We start from the raw sequence: 17,318 nt of genomic DNA on the forward strand, positions 1-17,318 counted from the left end.
TCCTCCCCGCTCTTCGTCCTCCTCTCCCTTCTTCCGCCCCGCTCTTCGTCCTCCCCTCCCTTCCTCCGCCCCGCTCTTGGTCCTCCTCTCCTTTCTTCCGCCCCGCTCTTGGTCCTCCTCTCCTTTCTTCCGCCCCGCTCTTGGTCCTCCTCGCTCTTCTTCCGCCCCGCTCTTCGTCCTCCCCTCCCTTCTTCCGCCCCGCTCTTGGTGCTCCCCTCTCTTCTTCCGCCCCGCTGCTTCTTACGCTCAACTCTTGTTCCGCACTCTTCTGAAATAATAATAATAATAGTACGCACACATTTTCTGAACCGCTTGTCCCACGGGGTCGCGGGGAACCGGAGCCTACCCGGCAACACAGAGCGTAAGGCCGGAGGGGGAGGGGACACACCCAGTCCGCCGCAAGGCACCCCAAGCGGGACTCGAACCGCAGACCCACTGGAGAGCAGGACCCGGTCCAGCCCACTGCGGCACCGCACCTATAATAATAATAATAATAATAATAATAATAATAATAATGATAATAATAATAATTTTTTTTTTTTAATTTGAAAACATGTTATCCTCTTCTACCACGTCGTCTGTTGCACTGACGCCAGCGATGAGTGGCACCTGCAGACTCTGAAGAGAATTTTTGCCATAAATTCGCATACCGCCGCCGCCCACTGCTTTAAATAACGGGCACAGTAATAAATAGCAGCCTAAAGTGCTCCGTAGGAAGAACATCGATTTGGTTCGATTTACGGTGCGGGCCAAAGTTGTGGAAATATGTCTTTCATTAAAACGACGTACTTATACACTGTTTTGTCCAGACGAACAATCTGTGATAAATAAAAAGCTAAACAAACGCATATTAAGTGCCTTCCTTAATAAAATTCCTAGGTTTTTTTAGAAAGAAGTTTAATAATAATAAAAATAATAGTAATAATACATTTTTCTTATTATCATTATTATTATTATTTCTCTTCTTATTAATAAAATTATTAATCATTTAACAATTTATTAATTATTAATTATTATTATTGTTTTATTATTAAGAAAAGAAAAATAATAAAAAGAAAAATAATAATAATTATTATTATTATTTAATTCCTGGATGGAGCACATCAGCGACGCGCACAGTTATTCAGACTCCCCCCCGAACAGGTGTGTGTGCACGTCGTCATCCGGAGTCATCTGACCACTGAAAGCCAAGCTGAGAGCAGCATCATCATGTTGTGGGGAAAGACCGACGTCGGAAAATGAAGCATAGCTCCGCTCGGCCCCGTGTATCTTTACGCCTGTGCATCAGTCTAACATGTTGCCTCTGAAATGACTGCGTTACGTTTTATTTATTATTATTGGCCCTGCGATCAGTGCGCGTGCCCGACTGAGCCGGCCTGCCTGGGGATGAGTGAGTGCGGCGTGAGGGGCGTCAGCTTGTGGCTCTGCTCCTGAGCACCCCGACCGACGCGGCACGTAAGTCGCTCTTATTATATACACATCTTTCCAGCGGGGTAACTTACACCGCGACAGCCTGGCGTTGGAGGTGCGCGGCTCTGATTTCCCGTCACCGCAGCTGTCGGATTCATGAGCGCTGTGTGTGTGTGTGTGTGTGAATCTGTGCGATCGGACTGCGCTGGGGCGTGCCGACAATTCATGATTTACATTCAAAAATTTACCACCATAGAAAACATAGGGAAGGCTGGTAGTGTTAATAAAATATATCGGCTGTGCGTTGATACGCTAAAAAGCGGGACCAGCATCATCTCCCCGTCCGAGTGAAGCCTCTGCTGAAAACACAGCATCATGAACAAAAGAAATGGGTCCGAGGCCCTTCTCCTCCCGCTGTGTCCCGCATTCATACTGTACTCTGTGACACATGTACATACTGACAGTCAGAGCAGTGACAGTGGCGCCCATCAGGATCAGGTGTCATTGTGATTGTCACTGATGCGGGTAAATACGGTCAGCATCATTGTCCGTGATGTGGGTAGCTATACTGAGCATCATTGTCAGTAATGTTGGTAACTACTGTCAGCATCGTCAGTGATGTGAGTAACTGTAGTGAGCATCATTGTCAGTGATGTGGGTAACTATTGAGCATCATTGTCAGGGATGTTGGTAACTACAGTCATCATCATTGTCAATGATGTGAGTAGCTATAGTGAGCATCATTGTCAGTGATGTGGGTAGCTATAGTGAACATCATTGTCAGTAATGTTGGTAACTATAGTGAGCATCATTATCAGTGGTATGGGTAACTATGGTCACCATCATTGTCAATAATTTTGGTAACTATAGTGAGCATCCATTGTCAGTGATGTGGATAACTATGGTCACCATCATTGTCAGTAATTTTGGTAACTTTGGTGAGCATCACGTTGATGTGGGTAACTACGGTCAGCATCGTTGTCAGTGATATGGATAACTATGGTGAGCATCATTGTCAGTGATGTGGGTAACTACAGTCACCATCATTGTCAGTGATACGGATAGCTACGGTCAGCACCCTTGTCAGTGATGTGGGTGACTACTGTCAGCATCATTGTCAGTGATGCAGGCAAATGTGCACTCAGAGTTGTGTATTAGGTGTATTAAATGCATTTTCAACTTATGATGGGTTTCACGGAACATAACTCCACTGTAAATCAGGGACCACCTGTACTGGTGTTATTATCATGCTTGAAAATTCTTTTTATTTTTGATTTTTTTAATTAATTTTATGGCACATATTTTTAAATCAGGATCTGATTTTCCCCCACGAGAAACAGTGCTACTTCAACCCCCTCACAATAAGAATTCAGCAGAGTGAAATCTCAGAACAGATGAATCCCATTGTGTGAGGAATGGCTGTCTTTCCTAGTCTCTCTGTTAGTTTCTCTCAGTATGTGTACAGTGCTGCTTCAAAGTATGAAAAGCCTGTAGGGATGGTGAGCATTCTTGGATGAAATGTTAAAAATCTGCATCTTAACCCTTAAAATAAATGTATAAAATGTATAAATGATCGATTTAAGCACCCGATTCCTTTTTGCCGACTTGCTTTAGCGAATGCCACTTGGAGTTTGCTTATTTTTGCACCCGCACTGCTTGCGTGTTCCTGCCACACACGCGATTTCCTCTAAAGCAACATATGGAATTGGTCATCACACACCTATTATGTCACACGAGAAACACTGATTCTCATTAAATAACTCTACTGTGGTAAAACAAGACAGACAAGGGATTCGCATACTTTCAGGCAGCACTGTATATCCTCATCCAAAGCCTGAAGAATGCAAGTCTTGATTTGTGTGGGTCTTGATATGTGCCGGGGGCACGGGGGCGCGGTGGGTTTGGCCGGATCCCTCTCTCTGGTGGGTCTGGGGTTCGAGTCCTGCTTGGAGTACCTTGTGATGGGCTGGCGTCCCGTCCTGGGTGTGTCCCCTCCCCCTCTCCCTGTTTCCGGGTTAGGCTCTGGTTTGTCGCGACCCTGCTTGGGACAAGCGGCTTCAGATTGTGTGTGTTTATGTGCCACATTTTGTTTGTGCTCTCAGTAGATCGAGGGTGTTCATGGGGAACGATGACTACCCAGGACCTGTCGCCCACATCCATCCTGGAAGGTACCAAACCTGGATTTCCCAAGGACATTCTGGCCAACAAAATTGAGGAGAAACACTTGTGCAACTGCTGCCAGAACATTTTGCGGCGACCCTTTCAAGCCCAGTGTGGTCACCGGTTCTGTTCGTACTGTTTCAACAGGACCGTGAGGTAAGTGGTTAGGCCTGTATAGCCACACTTGCTGGCACTTGTAATGCAACCAGTACCAGGGTTACTGCCTATATTCTGTATATCAACAGTATGCTTTGTGTTTAACTATGGACCCAATGTAGGTTCATCTTTAGATAATAAATTAATATTGAATAAAGTGTCGTTCTTTCATCCGTTCAATACTTATTAGTGTATTTATTGCACCCTGTAAGCTGTGTGAAAATTTACTGTTGATCCTTGAATTATAAATGGCGGAGTTACGCATTTCCAAAGGTATGATTTTTTTCCCCTCTAATTATGTACTTTATTTAATATAAATTTGCCTGTTCTGTTTACTATTTACTTTCATTTCTGTGTGTTGAAGAAATGACTCGACCCGTGTTTACCCTGCAGATCAATAGATAAAGAGCACCGAAACAGGACTGTGGGATCCCCTTACATGACATTTATTCATTTAGCTGAAGCTTTTCTCCAAAGTGACTTGTAATGTTAAGTTACTTGTAAATATTTACCTATTTTTGCAGCTGCATCATTTTTACTGGAGCAGCATTCAGGGTTGAGTAAGTACCTTGCTCAAGGGTACTACAGCTGGAAGTGGGATTTGAACCTGCAACCTTTAGGTCCAAAACTACCAGCTCTACACTAAATTCTTTCCCTACCTTAATTCAGCTTATTTCAACAGTGTTTACAGTACACGTTCTTGTGTGCTTGTGCTTTTGCTCCAAAAAGAGTTACTGTTAACCATAAAGATAATAGAGTGGAAAAGTGTCAAGAAGAAGAGTAACTTTGCATATACAGGCAGTCCCCAGGTTACGAACGTCCGACTTACATACAACCCGTAGTTACGAACCACCCCCTTCCTGATCGGAAGTTAATTTTTTTGTCACCCTTAAGTAAAAATAAGATGACAACTTCATAATTAAGCCTAATATATTAAAAATTCGAATTACATACAATGGTTCTAATAAGAAATGGGTGCCACTTTGTGACGTGCATCAAAACATTGCGCATATTCAGCGGTTTGTTGGCTCGTGAGCCCGAGGTAGGACAACAAAGACTTTGTTCTTTTCAGTCGGACTATCAGTATCACGCCCATGACTTCGCCCCAAACATCCGCATCTTCCCGAAATCAGAGCAGCGGAGTGTAAAGAAGCTGCTGAACCCGCACACCCTGCTTGCGGAATCTCATTTGAGAAACCCGTCTCTCCTGCTCTCTCTCTCTCGAGTGAACCGGCGACCGTTGTAACGATCTAGCTAATGAGTTAGCCCAGATCCTCACGTGGATTCCAGAAAGGCGTATAATTATATAAACCCAGACGGACACGGAAAAAAGGAAGCTCTTCTTTTTAATATCTTGTAGGCAACTATGGATGACATATTTCACACAGCTGTCTTTACGATAAAATAAACAACGTTAAAGTAAACTCCAAAACGTGCGAGGCACAAAACGGCTACACAGCCAAGTATATCAGCCTGCGCGCGCGCGGGAGAGAGGACGGAGGGGAGGAGCAACCCCTTAGTCTCCACCATAATACGTCATCATTACACTGTCTTTCCAGTCCCTCTTCCTCCTCAATCCCTCATTCCCGCTCCTGAAGTCGACGGTTCCCGACACTTGCATCGACTCCGACATTGGATTCTCCCCAAGACCTACGTTTGCGCATCCCCGACCACGAATCTCGCCTGCTCCCTTGTGCACCGACAATAAAGATGCCGCCATTTGGGTCCACACACACACACACAAACACACAAACCTCAGACTCAGTTTCCTGCCCGCTCAGTATGACACGGACAACGTTGCTGTTAACTTGTCTCGTGTGTGTGTGTGTATTTGGCTTTAATGTACAAAAAAGGTAAAGCGAAATACAGTAATACACACGAAAATGATCACAACTGAAACTAAAGTTGGAATAATCGGAAAAGGTGAAACACCAACGAACGTTGGAAAAGCGAACATTAAAGTTTGTTTAATGTTTTTTATACCTACACACACACACTCTCTCTCCTTCTCTCTGTATTATAAATGCTGTAGTAACATTTATTATTAGTATTGTCATTACATCATTACGTTTTATTATTATTACTGCATTGTTTATGTTAAAGATGTGTCAGTGTATCCTAGTGTTTCTTTACTGTTTTTTACGCATGGAAAGGTACACGATATACTAAGACAAACATTTGACGTTAGATACCCGCCATCCCTAACTGTTCCGATGTCAAAATCCGACTTAAAGAGAGACCGAGGAACGATCTGAGGACTGCCTGTATTTACATTTACATTTATTTATTTATGGATGAATTTGTCTTCAGCTGTGAACATATTCTTTTCAGTTATCTGAAATGTTTTAATATCTATCGAAGTTAATACAAAAAACAAAATAGTTTTTTTTTTAAAATGCGTTAGACGTTGATCTGAGATTTTTACAGAAATACCACTCAGGTTAATCCAGACCGCTAGGTTTTACTTATGGGCGAAAGAAACGTGCATTTGCAGCAGGTTTAAGCCAGTATCATACAGCTTCTGAGCTGCTTGATGCGCATGGGGTTGGAATCCAGCCCAGGAGCGTGTGGAGTTTCAGTGTTTCTTGTCGTGTTTGCATCGAATTTTATCAAATTATACTCAGTGGCATTTCCATCCATACATTTACATACAGGAGTATGGGAATATTATACTACGAAATGTATTGAAAAGGAAAAATCTGTCGTTGGACTTGTGACGTTACAAGAATCAGCTCACTGAATTCTTCCGCAGAAGCATGAAGACAAATTGTTTTTTGAGCTGCTTATTTATATTTTCGTGTGATGAGCACAGCAGGCGTATAACTGCCTGCGTGTTTCTTATTATATACGCTCAGTGAGCTTTTCTATAAAAATGTGAAATCATACATTCCCCGTTTTGTCCTCACAGTTCCGGGCCACAAAAATGCAGTGCCTGCATCAAAGAAGACATATTTGAGGAGCCAACATCTATTCTACAGCAGGGCTGTGTAAGTGTCTGTGTTGTGTTGTGTTTATCATCTCTGAAGTTTTGACCGTAATAATAGCGTAAACTACACAGACTAACATATGTGTAGAAAATACAGAAAAAATATGGTTATTGAAGTAAACCTGGAAGTGAGGTTGCAAACATTAATACGGTTTCATCGCTATTTTTTTATGATTATGATTATAATTCTTGCTGTCCACTCTGGATGGAATTCTCAACACCATAAAAGATACTATGGTAACATGTCCTTAACCATGTTTCATTTCGGTAGTGCCTATTTAGCGTCTGTATCTCTTTAAATATGTATGTAACTTTTCATATTCCTCGTTGCCTTCATAGGCCTTCCCGGACAATGCTGCTCGGAGGGAGGTTGAGGGCCTGGCTGCCGTTTGCCGAAACGAAGGCTGTACGTGGAAGGGCAGTATTAAAGAATACGAGGTACAGTAAGGCTTGTTACCTTATTGTCATGCCAGATCATGTTGCATGGCAGAAAGCTTTGTTTAAGGGCTCTTGGAAATTTTTTGTGTGTGTTTATACAAGTTTTGCAGATAGATACTGTACATTCGAAGCAGCAGGTAGTGTCTTGGGTAGTGCTGGTGCTTTGTAATCAAAGGAGCTGGGTTCGAATCCTACAGTTACTACAGTTGGAGGTGGGATGTGACCCTGCGACCTTCGGCTCCAGCAGCTCTAACCACAACACAATCTGCTTACTACAGTAACCTTAAAGTCTTGTTTGAACACACAGCACAGACTCTATGACACGTGGGGCATGTTCTGATTGCTGAAACCCGTGCCCCTCTGTAGTCGGCCCACGAGACCAAGTGCGAGTTCGCGATCATCCAGTGCCCTTCCTGCAAGGAGCACATACGGCTTAATGAGCAGGAGAGGCACAATGAGCGCGAATGTCCGGAGAGGACGCTCAACTGCAAGTACTGCAAGGAGCCATTCCACTTTAAAAACATTAAGGTGAGGAGATTGGATGAGCTGGAAAAATATATTATTATTATTGTTATTATTATTATTATTATTATTATTATTATTATTATTAATGGAATAATGTGGATTTCTAGGCTCATGATGAGATCTGTCCAAAGTACCCAATGATCTGCGAGGGTTGCGCAAAAAAGAAAATTCCCAGAGAGAAGGTGGGTATCGAGTACTGAGTATGAGTTTATGTTCAAGCCCAGATTACTCCAGCGCATGGTCTATATAGTTAGTTCTCATTTTCGTGGGCCATGTAGAAGAAAGGTGATTTGTTGAAGTGCAAATGGGCTTTTTGAGCCCTTAAAAGCAATACAATTACAGTCCATCCCTGGAATATGAGGGCCAGTAGTGTCTGTTGCTCTAAAAAAAATATATATATTTCCCGGATGAACTGTACTAAGGATTAATTAACTTGCTAAAGGCTGGTGGAATTGGAATCCACAACTTTTTTGGTTCAGTTCCTGAACTTTCTCATTGCTGCAGTCTCTCGTCCACAGTTTTGCAGTGTGTTGAAAAAGCTGATTTGCTTAATCTGAGTAAAATGTATGTTGTTTTTTACAGTACATGGATCATATTAAATTCTGCAGTAAATTCAGGACTCCATGCAGGTTCCATGTTGTCGGGTGTGATATGTCTGTAAGTAGACCTCCCGCAGACCTACTGTAAGTAGTCTTATGCGTATATGTTGAATATTATTGTTATTATTCTTGTTACTGAGATATTTTGTGGTACCACAAAACTACCATTATTGTCCAAGCATCTGAACAATCCCAGTAGCTGTTTGTGGAATGCTGGCTCCTCAACTTATGAACACAATCAAAACCAGACATCTGTTTGTAACTTAAATTGTATGCATGGTCAAAGCCACTTTAACTATAAATAACCATCAGTAGACACTTAGTAGTACACACACACACATTGTCTAAAACCGCTTGTCCCAAGCGGGGTCGTGGCAAACCAGAATTTAACCCAGCATCACAGAGCAGAAGGCTGGATGGGGAGGGGACATACCCAGGACAGGACGCCAGTCCATCACAAGGCACCTCAAGTGGGGCTCGAACCCCAGACCCACCAGAGAGCAGGCACAGGCCAAACCTGCTGCGCCACCACACCCCCATAATAGTACAAACGCCCCTTTGATTTCGACGTTTTAGGTTCTTTAAAAATCCCATAGCTATAATTAATACTTCTAATGGTAATATATTTATTAACCTTGAGCTGAAGTAAAACTAATTAAAAATGACTGGAATAGAAATGTTGTCTCCGCAAATTACTGTTTGCTGTTGATTTTTAATAGATTCATCTCGTTAATGTGCAGAACTCTTGTTATTGATCAGTGACAGTCTGTGGAAGTGATTCGAGTTAAAACCGATTCCATGTTCTTACTTTGTTTAGGTTGTTTTTACTCCCACCTATGAACTTGGTGTGAATACGGGTTGCTTTTGCTTCATGGCAAAAATACATTTTTGGAAGTAGAAGGTAGTACAGTTCGAAATTAATAAATGATCTGATATGTTTGTCTATTAGAACATTTGTAACCGAAATATGAGGAGCCAGTATTTATTATACAATATTATCTATTTTAAAAACCACAAAGACTTTTTTTTTAATCTTGAAATTTGATGTATTTAACTTTAAATCTGCATAGGTGCTTGTTGGTAGTGAAAGAGCTCGGTCAGCCTGCTTTGCTATGCACACGCCTTGTTTGGTACGTGATTCCTTGGCACTTTCCGATGCTGCTGAAGGTGGAGAAGGAGAAGATCCATGAGCATGAGCGCGCCTGCTCCTACGAGCACCTCAACCTCTTGCTGCACTACATCATGGGCCTCAAGGTGAACCTGGAGGGCATGCAGCCCCAAAGCCTGGAGCTGGCCAGCCGTAAGATCCACGAGCTGCACCAGTCTCTGCGTGACCTCGAGGTCAAGGTGGGCCAGCTAGGCCCGATGGGGGCCCCTGCTCCAGGTCCCTGCGCAGCCCCCCCACCGCCGCCACCTCCGCCCACACTGCCCACGTCCTTCACACCACTGCCCAGCGCCGCCGGCGCTGCCCTAGAGCTGCAGCTGCAGAGTGAGAAGGCTAAGGTGGCTGAGCTGGGCCGCCGGTGCCAGGAGCTGGAACTGAAGGCATCCACTTTTGAGAACGTGGTGTGTGTGTTGAACCGTGAGGTGGAGCGTGCCGCCACCACCTTGGAGGCCAATGTCCGCCAGCACCGGCTGGACCAGGACAAGGTGGAGACGCTCAGCAACAAGGTGTGGCTCAATCCTGGGGGTGTGGTGACCGGTGCCTGGTGCCCTGGGGCTGGGGGGTTGGTGGTTAGGAGATAAGGCCTGGTGCCTCATGCCCTGGCATCTGGGGCCAGTGAGGGCCAGTGAAAGGTCCTCATTCAGAGGCTACATATGAAGTCAAGCACATAGTCTTAACATGGTACACACAATTTAGTCAGTTCTCTCCTGAGATGGATAGTCCATCACACAGCTAAGCATCCTGTAACTCACGCAGTATTTACATCTATGTGTGTGGTTCGTTCCTTGTCTGTGTGTGTATGTGTATGTTAGTTTGTTTTGCTGTTCATCCATCCATCCATCTTCCATCCCGCTTGTCCTAGTAGGGTCGTGGTGGCAACAGGCAGAGCAGAGAGGCCCAGCTGCCCCTGTCCTCTGCAACTTCCTCCAGTTTAGCCTGGGGGATCCCCAGCCGTTCCCAGGCCAACTGTGAGATATAATCCCTCCAGCGGGTCCTGGGTTGACCCCGGGGCCTCGTCACCTTCCGACTTCCACACAGAATGCCCTCCTGGCCTCGACTGTGCCTTGATATCCTGTCCATGAAAACCACAAACAGGAGTGGAGACAAGGCACAACCTTTGCGGAGTCCAACACCAACATTGAACAGGCTTGATTTAATGCTGAGTATGCGGACACAGCCTTCGCTCCATATGTACAGAGACTGAATGACCCACAGTAGGGAGTACCCCATTCTCCCTAAGCACCTCCCACAGAATTTGCCGGGGAACACGGTCATAGGCCTTCTCCAAGTCCACAAAGCACATGTAGACTAGATTAGCGAACTCCCATGCCCCTTCAATTATCTGTTAGAGGGTAAAAAGCTGGTCCACTGTTCCACGGCCAGGGCGGAATCCGCATTGTTCCTCTTCAGTCTGAGCCTCATATCCAGCACCCTGGCATAGACTTACCCAGGGAGGCTGAGAAGTGTGATGCCCCGATAGTTAGCACACACTCTCCGGTCCCCTTTCTTAAAGATAGGGACTACCACCCCAGTTTGCCAATCCAAAGGCACTGTCCCTGAGGTCCATGCAACATTGCAGAGGCGTGTCAACCATGACAGCCCTGCAACATCCAGGGCCTTAAGCATTTCTGGACGGATCTCATCCACCCCTGGTGCTTTGCCACTGTGGAGCTTACCAACTACCTCAGTGACTTCCACCAGGGAAATGGTCTCTGACAGCCTGAAAGCTTCACGCCCTGACTCCTATAAGGGAGGCATATCACTTGGGTTTAAGAGTTCTTCAAAGTGCTCCTTCCACCTCCTAACAATATCCTCATCAGAGGTCAGAGTCTCTCCGCTCCTGCTGAACACAGCCTGAGCGAAACTCCTCCGGCTACTTCTGAGCTGCCGGATGGTTCTTCAGAACCTTTTTGAAGCAGACCGATAATCGTTTTCCATGGCCTCTCCAAACTCCTCCCATGCCCTGGATTTTGCTTCTGCAACCGCAGCCGCTGCTGCCTTTTTCGCCTGCCAGTACCTGTCTGCTGAGTCAGGAATCCCCAGAGCCAACCAGGCCCTAAAGGCCTCCTTCTTCAGCTTGACGGCTTCCCTCACCACCGGTGTCCACCAGCGGGTTCTTGGGTTGCCGCCCTGGCTGGCACCAACAAGCTTTTGGCCACAGCTGTGCCTGGCTGTTTCCACAATGGAGGTTTTGAACAGGGTCCATTCAGACTCCATGTCCCCTACCTCCTCCGGGACATGGGATAAGCTCTCCCGGAGGTGTGAGTTAAAATCATTCTGGACAAGGTCCTCCGACAGTCGTTCCCAGCACACCCTCATTAAACACCTGGGCCTACGTGGTCTGTCCATCAGTTTTCCCCACCACCTGATCCAACTCACCACCAGATGGCGATCGGTTGACAGCTCAGCACCTCTCTTCACCCGAGTGTCCAGAACATGTAGCCTCAATTCAGATGAAACAACTACAAAGTCGATCATTGACCTTTGGCCCAAGGAGCTCTGGTACCAAGTACACTTATGAGCATCCTTGTGTTTGAACATGGCGTTTGTTATGAACAAACCGTGACTAGCACAGAAGTCCAATAACATTTCACCATTCGGGTTCAGATCGGGCAAGCCGTTCTTCCCAATCACCCCCCGCCAGATTTCCCACTTATTACCAACGTGAGTGCTGAAATCCCCCAGCAGAACTATGGAGTCTGTAGGTGGGGCCCTGTCCAGAACCCCACCCACCCTCTCCAAGAAGGCTGAATACTCTGAACTGCTATTTGGTGCATAAGCACACACAACAGTCAAAGTTTTCCTCTCTGCAACCCTAAGTCGCATTGAGGCGACCCTCTCGTCCACTGGGACAAACTCCAACTGTATGGCAGCCAGCCGGGGGCTTGTGAGTATCCCCACACCCGCCCGGCGCCTCTCACCCATGCAACTCCTGAGTAGGAGAGGGACCACCGCCTATCTAGAAGTTTGGTTCCAGAGCCAACACTGTGAGTGGAGGTGAGCCCAACTATATCTCGTTGGTATTTCTCAACCTCCTGCACCAGTTCCAGCTCCTTCCCCCCCAGTGAGGTAACATTCCACGTACCAAGAGCCAGTTTCTGTCACGAGGGGCTGCAAAGCCATGTGCCGCCATGCGCCACCCTGCCCCCTACCGCCTCCTGGTACACATTGCACCCAACCCCCATGTTGGACCTTGCAGGTGGTGGGCCGACATGGTCCCCCCACGATGCCTTTTCGGGCTGAGCCCGGGCGGGTTACGTGGGCTGTCTGGCCACCGGGCACTCGCCTAGGAACACTACCCCTAGGCCTGGCTCCAGGGGTAGGTCCCAGTGACCCTATTCTGGGCCGGGTAAACGTTCTTTTGTTCCCATTTTCCATAGGGGTTTTTCGGATCGTGTTAGTCTGGATCTTCACTCCAGACCTGTTCACCTTGGGAGGCCCTACAAGGAGCATACTGCTCCCAATGACATAGCTTTGGAGATCCCTAGCTCACGCAAGCCCTTCCGCCATGCCAAAGCCCCGATCTGTTTTGCTGTTTCTTTCCAAATTAATTGACACCCTTGGTAAAGACGAGCAAAAAAGGCAGTGTTGGTCATCAACTTTGTCTCAAAGTATCATAAAAATCTAACCTTTTACCAAGGTGTAATTACTGAAAGAAAGGACAATAATAAAGAAAAATTCTGAAAAGCAGATGTGTCACAATTATTGCTACTCCTTGAAGTTGTTATGCACAAACTGATATTGAATTACATTCCAATTGATTTTTTAAGCACGACTGGGTCTGTCTTAAGTGGTCATTCGTGATTTCCTGTTTCACTGGGGTATGGCACACAGGTCACATGCCCTTAGTCATCATGAACATTGGAAAGATTAGAGGATACACAAATGAAATGTGTCAAAGTTGTTGACCTTCATAAATCAGGCAACGGCTCTAAATAAACACCAATGTCCACTGTTAGGGCAAGAATTACAAATAATGACAAAACTGTATTTTTAAATTGTGATTTTTGGAGGAAAAATGTATGTGACACAAGTCATTTTTACTCTGAAAATATTGGCACCTGTATTTAGTATGCTGTTTGTCCTCTCTTTGCCAAAACATGAGTTCCTATCATGCTTGATGAGAGAGGAGAACATGTAGGGCACCCTAGGTGTAATGTGTGTGTGTGCGCGCGCACACGTTTGCGTGTGTCTCAGGTGCGCCAGCTGGAGCGGACAGTGGGCCTGAAGGACCTGACCATTGCAGAGATGGAGGGGAGGCTGCGCGAGATATCGGCCACCACCTTTGACGGCGTCTTCATCTGGAGGATCTCCGACTTCACAAAGAAGAGGCAGGATGCCATTGCTGGCAGGGCTCCTGCCATGTTCTCCCCAGGTAACCTGAGGGGCGGCTGAGTCAAATCCCAGGGATGCTACCTTTGTATCCTTGAGCAGGGCACTGAGATGATGTGTAATTCAGTGTAACTGATGGATGGTCTTCTGGTTTAGTCCTTCATATGATTTAATCCGCTGATCAATTCACCAGACTTGCCCCTTGAATCCCACCTCCTCTGTCTTCAAATGATATAAATGAAAATATGTTCCATGATATTAAGAAGACATTTAAAAGTCACTCCGTGTCTCTTTGGCAGCTTTCTACACCAGCAAGTACGGCTACAAGATGTGTCTGAGGATCTACCTGAATGGCGACGGGACAGGACGTGGAACTCACCTCTCTCTCTTCTTTGTGGTGATGAGGGGTCCGAGCGACGGCCTGCTGAAGTGGCCCTTCAACCAGAAGGTGAGGGGCTGCGGGGGGTTATGTGTCATCGAGTCAAAATTCAACAGTGCTTTTCACGGTAAGAGATCGTACAGAAGTGGTTTACCACTGTATCCTTCTGCACACATCTTTGATTTGCGGGAGGAAAGCCACGCAAACATGGAGAGAACATGTCAACTCTATGCAGACTGAGCAGGAGCCAAACCCAAGTCCCAACCTACAGCCGAAAGAACCTACTGCATCACCAATCTGTCCATAATTAATCATGTGAAAGGAATCATAGCCATTAATTTAACTGAAGGCTGAATGAGTTATACTGATAAGCAGAGTAATTATCTTAGATCTAAATTATACCAGAGAATTTAAGATGACATAAGGCTCGAGTCCAGTGCACCTTAACATTATTTTCAAATGTATTTTCCAGAATTTTCAAAAAACTAGAAAAAAATCCTAAATCATTAAAATACCAATAGATTTGAAGTGACTGTTTTGCTTAAATGTTTTAATGACATAAAAAATATTTTCGTTAAGTTGCATTCCAGTTATTCATTTATTATTCGGTAATTTTTTTCATTTTCACAAAAAATTCCTTTAATCAACAAAGAGATAGACGTGCAGTTCACAAAGTACAGTTACTTAGCCTAGTAACACTGGTTTTGCCAGCATGCTTTTCATAAACGCCTGCATATAAAATCGAAAAGGAGTAAAATAAGTAAAAAAAACTTTAATTTTATTACAAATGGAGGTATGGTAAGGGAGTGTGGTAAATGCTGACCCATGTTCGAGTAAGTGGTCCTTCCGAGTGGTTAGTAAATTGGCAATAATAAAACCAGAATTGTTACAAAAAAATCACTTCAATCTGTCAAAATGAGAAAAAAAAAAAAAATGTTTCTGAAACATTGGAATGACTGGTTAATTGCATGACCGAAGCCCTGCTCCCCCCATTAGTCTGGTCATAAATAAATGTAAATAGATTTTGGCTGCTCAGATTGCCAGATATTACAAGCTTGACCAGTCAACATCTCGGTGTGTCTGAAACATCTCAGCACTTCAAAGAGTGGAAATTGTGCTGAGATCACATTTTTTTGCTGTTTCTTTGGCAAACCAAACCGGTGCCCAGGTGACACTAATGTTGCTGGACCAGAGTAACCGTGAGCATATCATCGATGCCTTCCGGCCCGACGTGAGCTCCAGCTCCTTCCAGCGGCCTGTCAGTGAGATGAACATCGCCAGCGGCTGTCCGCTCTTCTGCCCCCTGGCCAAGCTGGAGGCCAAGAACAACTACATTCGAGACGACACCATCTTCATCAAGGCCATCGTGGACCTGACGGGCCTGTAGTGCCTCCTCCCCGACTCTGCTCTGCCCCACATTGTCAATGCTGCTCCTCGTTTCTCCTTCGCTCCGCAGACGCTGAGCCTGGTGCTGGACCCTGCGAGGATGTGTGTGTGTGTTGTCCCCATTGCTGTGCAGTGTTGTGTAATTCTGCTAAGAGGCTGCGTTTGGGCTCAGCTGGCCAGACTGGAACTCATTTGGGTGCTATTGTTGTCCTTTGGTAGAGCCAGTAGGTGGCATTTTATAGCCACTATGAATAATGAGTCTGGGCAAAATTACTAAGCATATACAAACAGTCCTTGACTTATGACGTATGTGTCATATGACAATCCAGATTTAATGACAGTGGTTCCGTCAACCTTGTTATATTATTTTTATGTCCTGATGTTTGGTCATAATTTCTAGTGACGACCACTTTGTCTGCTGTACAATATCATCAGCTGTGCATGCTCGGTGTGTCTATCAGCCACTGTGTTTTGCATGGGATTTACGACTTACGGTGAACTCAACTTACGCTGAGTTTGTCAGAAGAGAACCGTCATAAGTCGAGGACCACCTGTGATGCAAACATTGCCAAGAGGAGGATGTAGCTGAGCTTTTCCAGAGAAATATGTATTATTTCATTGAAATTTGGTAATAGAAACGCCTGTCGTCCACATGCTTTGTACGCCAGCTCCCCTTGTTACAAATGACAGTTACGAATTTTTGACGTTATGAAAATTTTCTAGTTTCCTTGTTTAGATTTAATTGCATTTTTTTAACTTGCCTTTTTTCTAAAGTTTGTATTTGCAGCAGATTGAATATGACCCGTGTTTCCATGCTGAGCCAATAGGTGGCAGTAATGCACCCCAACACAGTCGGAATGTTGGATTGCTTTAATTCGACTTACTTTCACTTTCCAGCTTGTGTCTGGTGTTCCTGAGTGCTGGTGATCAATAACAAGGTGATGAACATTGTACGTGTTTATGGAATGAATCAGTGAACAATCAGCATTGAATAGTGTCTTGTGGAGATGACATTTTATTTTTTGGTCATTTTAAATGAGTTTCAATGTAGCTCAAAGTTAATTAAAATATAAAAGTAGACATGAAAAATACACAATATAAACATAAAACCTCTTAAAGTTTTTTATAGTTATTATAGCTTTATATTTTGTATTGCTCATAGCTATATTGAAGGTTTTTAGAGGACCCAGAGTCAAATTTGACCCATGTTCCTCTGGGCTTCTTCCCACACTCCAAAGACCACTTCTACACCCTCTCCTGCTGTGAAAACTACGCAACTGTTCACCATGAGTTAAATTCAACTCAGCGGCACTAACCCTACCTAGAAAACCTAACCCATAAATCAATGAAGGGACATTTAAGTTTTTTGTTGATTTTGACTTAGTGATAAAACAGATTTTGGAGTTACAAACTGGCTTATCGAGATCTGTTCATAGTTCCGTTCATAGTTGTGTTTGTCAGGGTACATAGAACAAGCCTTCCCAGTTGTGAATAGCTGTGTGCCCTACAGTGGGACACAGGTTCAAATCTTCATAGTGCCATATTAGCCTTTTGTGGCTCCCATGGAGGCCTAGGGAGCAGCAGCTGGCCTGTGTTCTTAGGGTGGCTGACATGGAGAAGGTGTGTGTCTGTTTTCATCTCACCTGAGCTGCTGTGGTTATCATGTTTGGAAGGGAGATGTAAGGACTCAATCATGTGCGCAACCAAATTACAAGTAATTGATTGCTAAATTGGATGACATGGGGGGAAGAAGAGTGTGAGATACTTACGAGGTGTGTGTGT

At 44.9% G+C, this 17,318-nt stretch overlaps 1 protein-coding gene across 4 annotated transcripts; it reads left to right on the top strand.

The window, feature by feature from the left end:
- The first annotated feature begins 1,187 nt into the window (after positions 1-1,187).
- Positions 1,188-16,522, top strand: LOC108922584 (TNF receptor-associated factor 2). Of its 4 annotated transcripts, none has more exons than XM_018732802.2 (11): positions 1,188-1,455; positions 3,513-3,726; positions 6,635-6,713; positions 7,052-7,150; positions 7,517-7,678; positions 7,783-7,857; positions 8,258-8,332; positions 9,442-9,945; positions 13,637-13,814; positions 14,071-14,219; positions 15,319-16,522. In XM_018732802.2, the coding sequence occupies exons 2-11, from the start codon at positions 3,539-3,541 to the stop codon at positions 15,535-15,537; spliced, it is 1,728 nt and encodes a 575-aa protein (XP_018588318.1). In that variant the 5' UTR covers positions 1,188-1,455; positions 3,513-3,538; the 3' UTR covers positions 15,538-16,522. The 4 variants fall into 4 exon arrangements, with proteins under 4 accessions (XP_018588318.1, XP_018588319.1, XP_018588320.1 ...); XM_018732803.2 differs by having other exon boundaries at positions 3,516-3,726; XM_018732804.2 differs by having other exon boundaries at positions 14,071-14,277; positions 15,319-15,434.
- The last annotated feature ends 796 nt before the right edge of the window (positions 16,523-17,318 follow it).

Source organism: Scleropages formosus, chromosome 6, assembly GCF_900964775.1.
Source record: "Scleropages formosus chromosome 6, fSclFor1.1, whole genome shotgun sequence".
NCBI lineage: Eukaryota > Metazoa > Chordata > Actinopteri > Osteoglossiformes > Osteoglossidae > Scleropages > Scleropages formosus.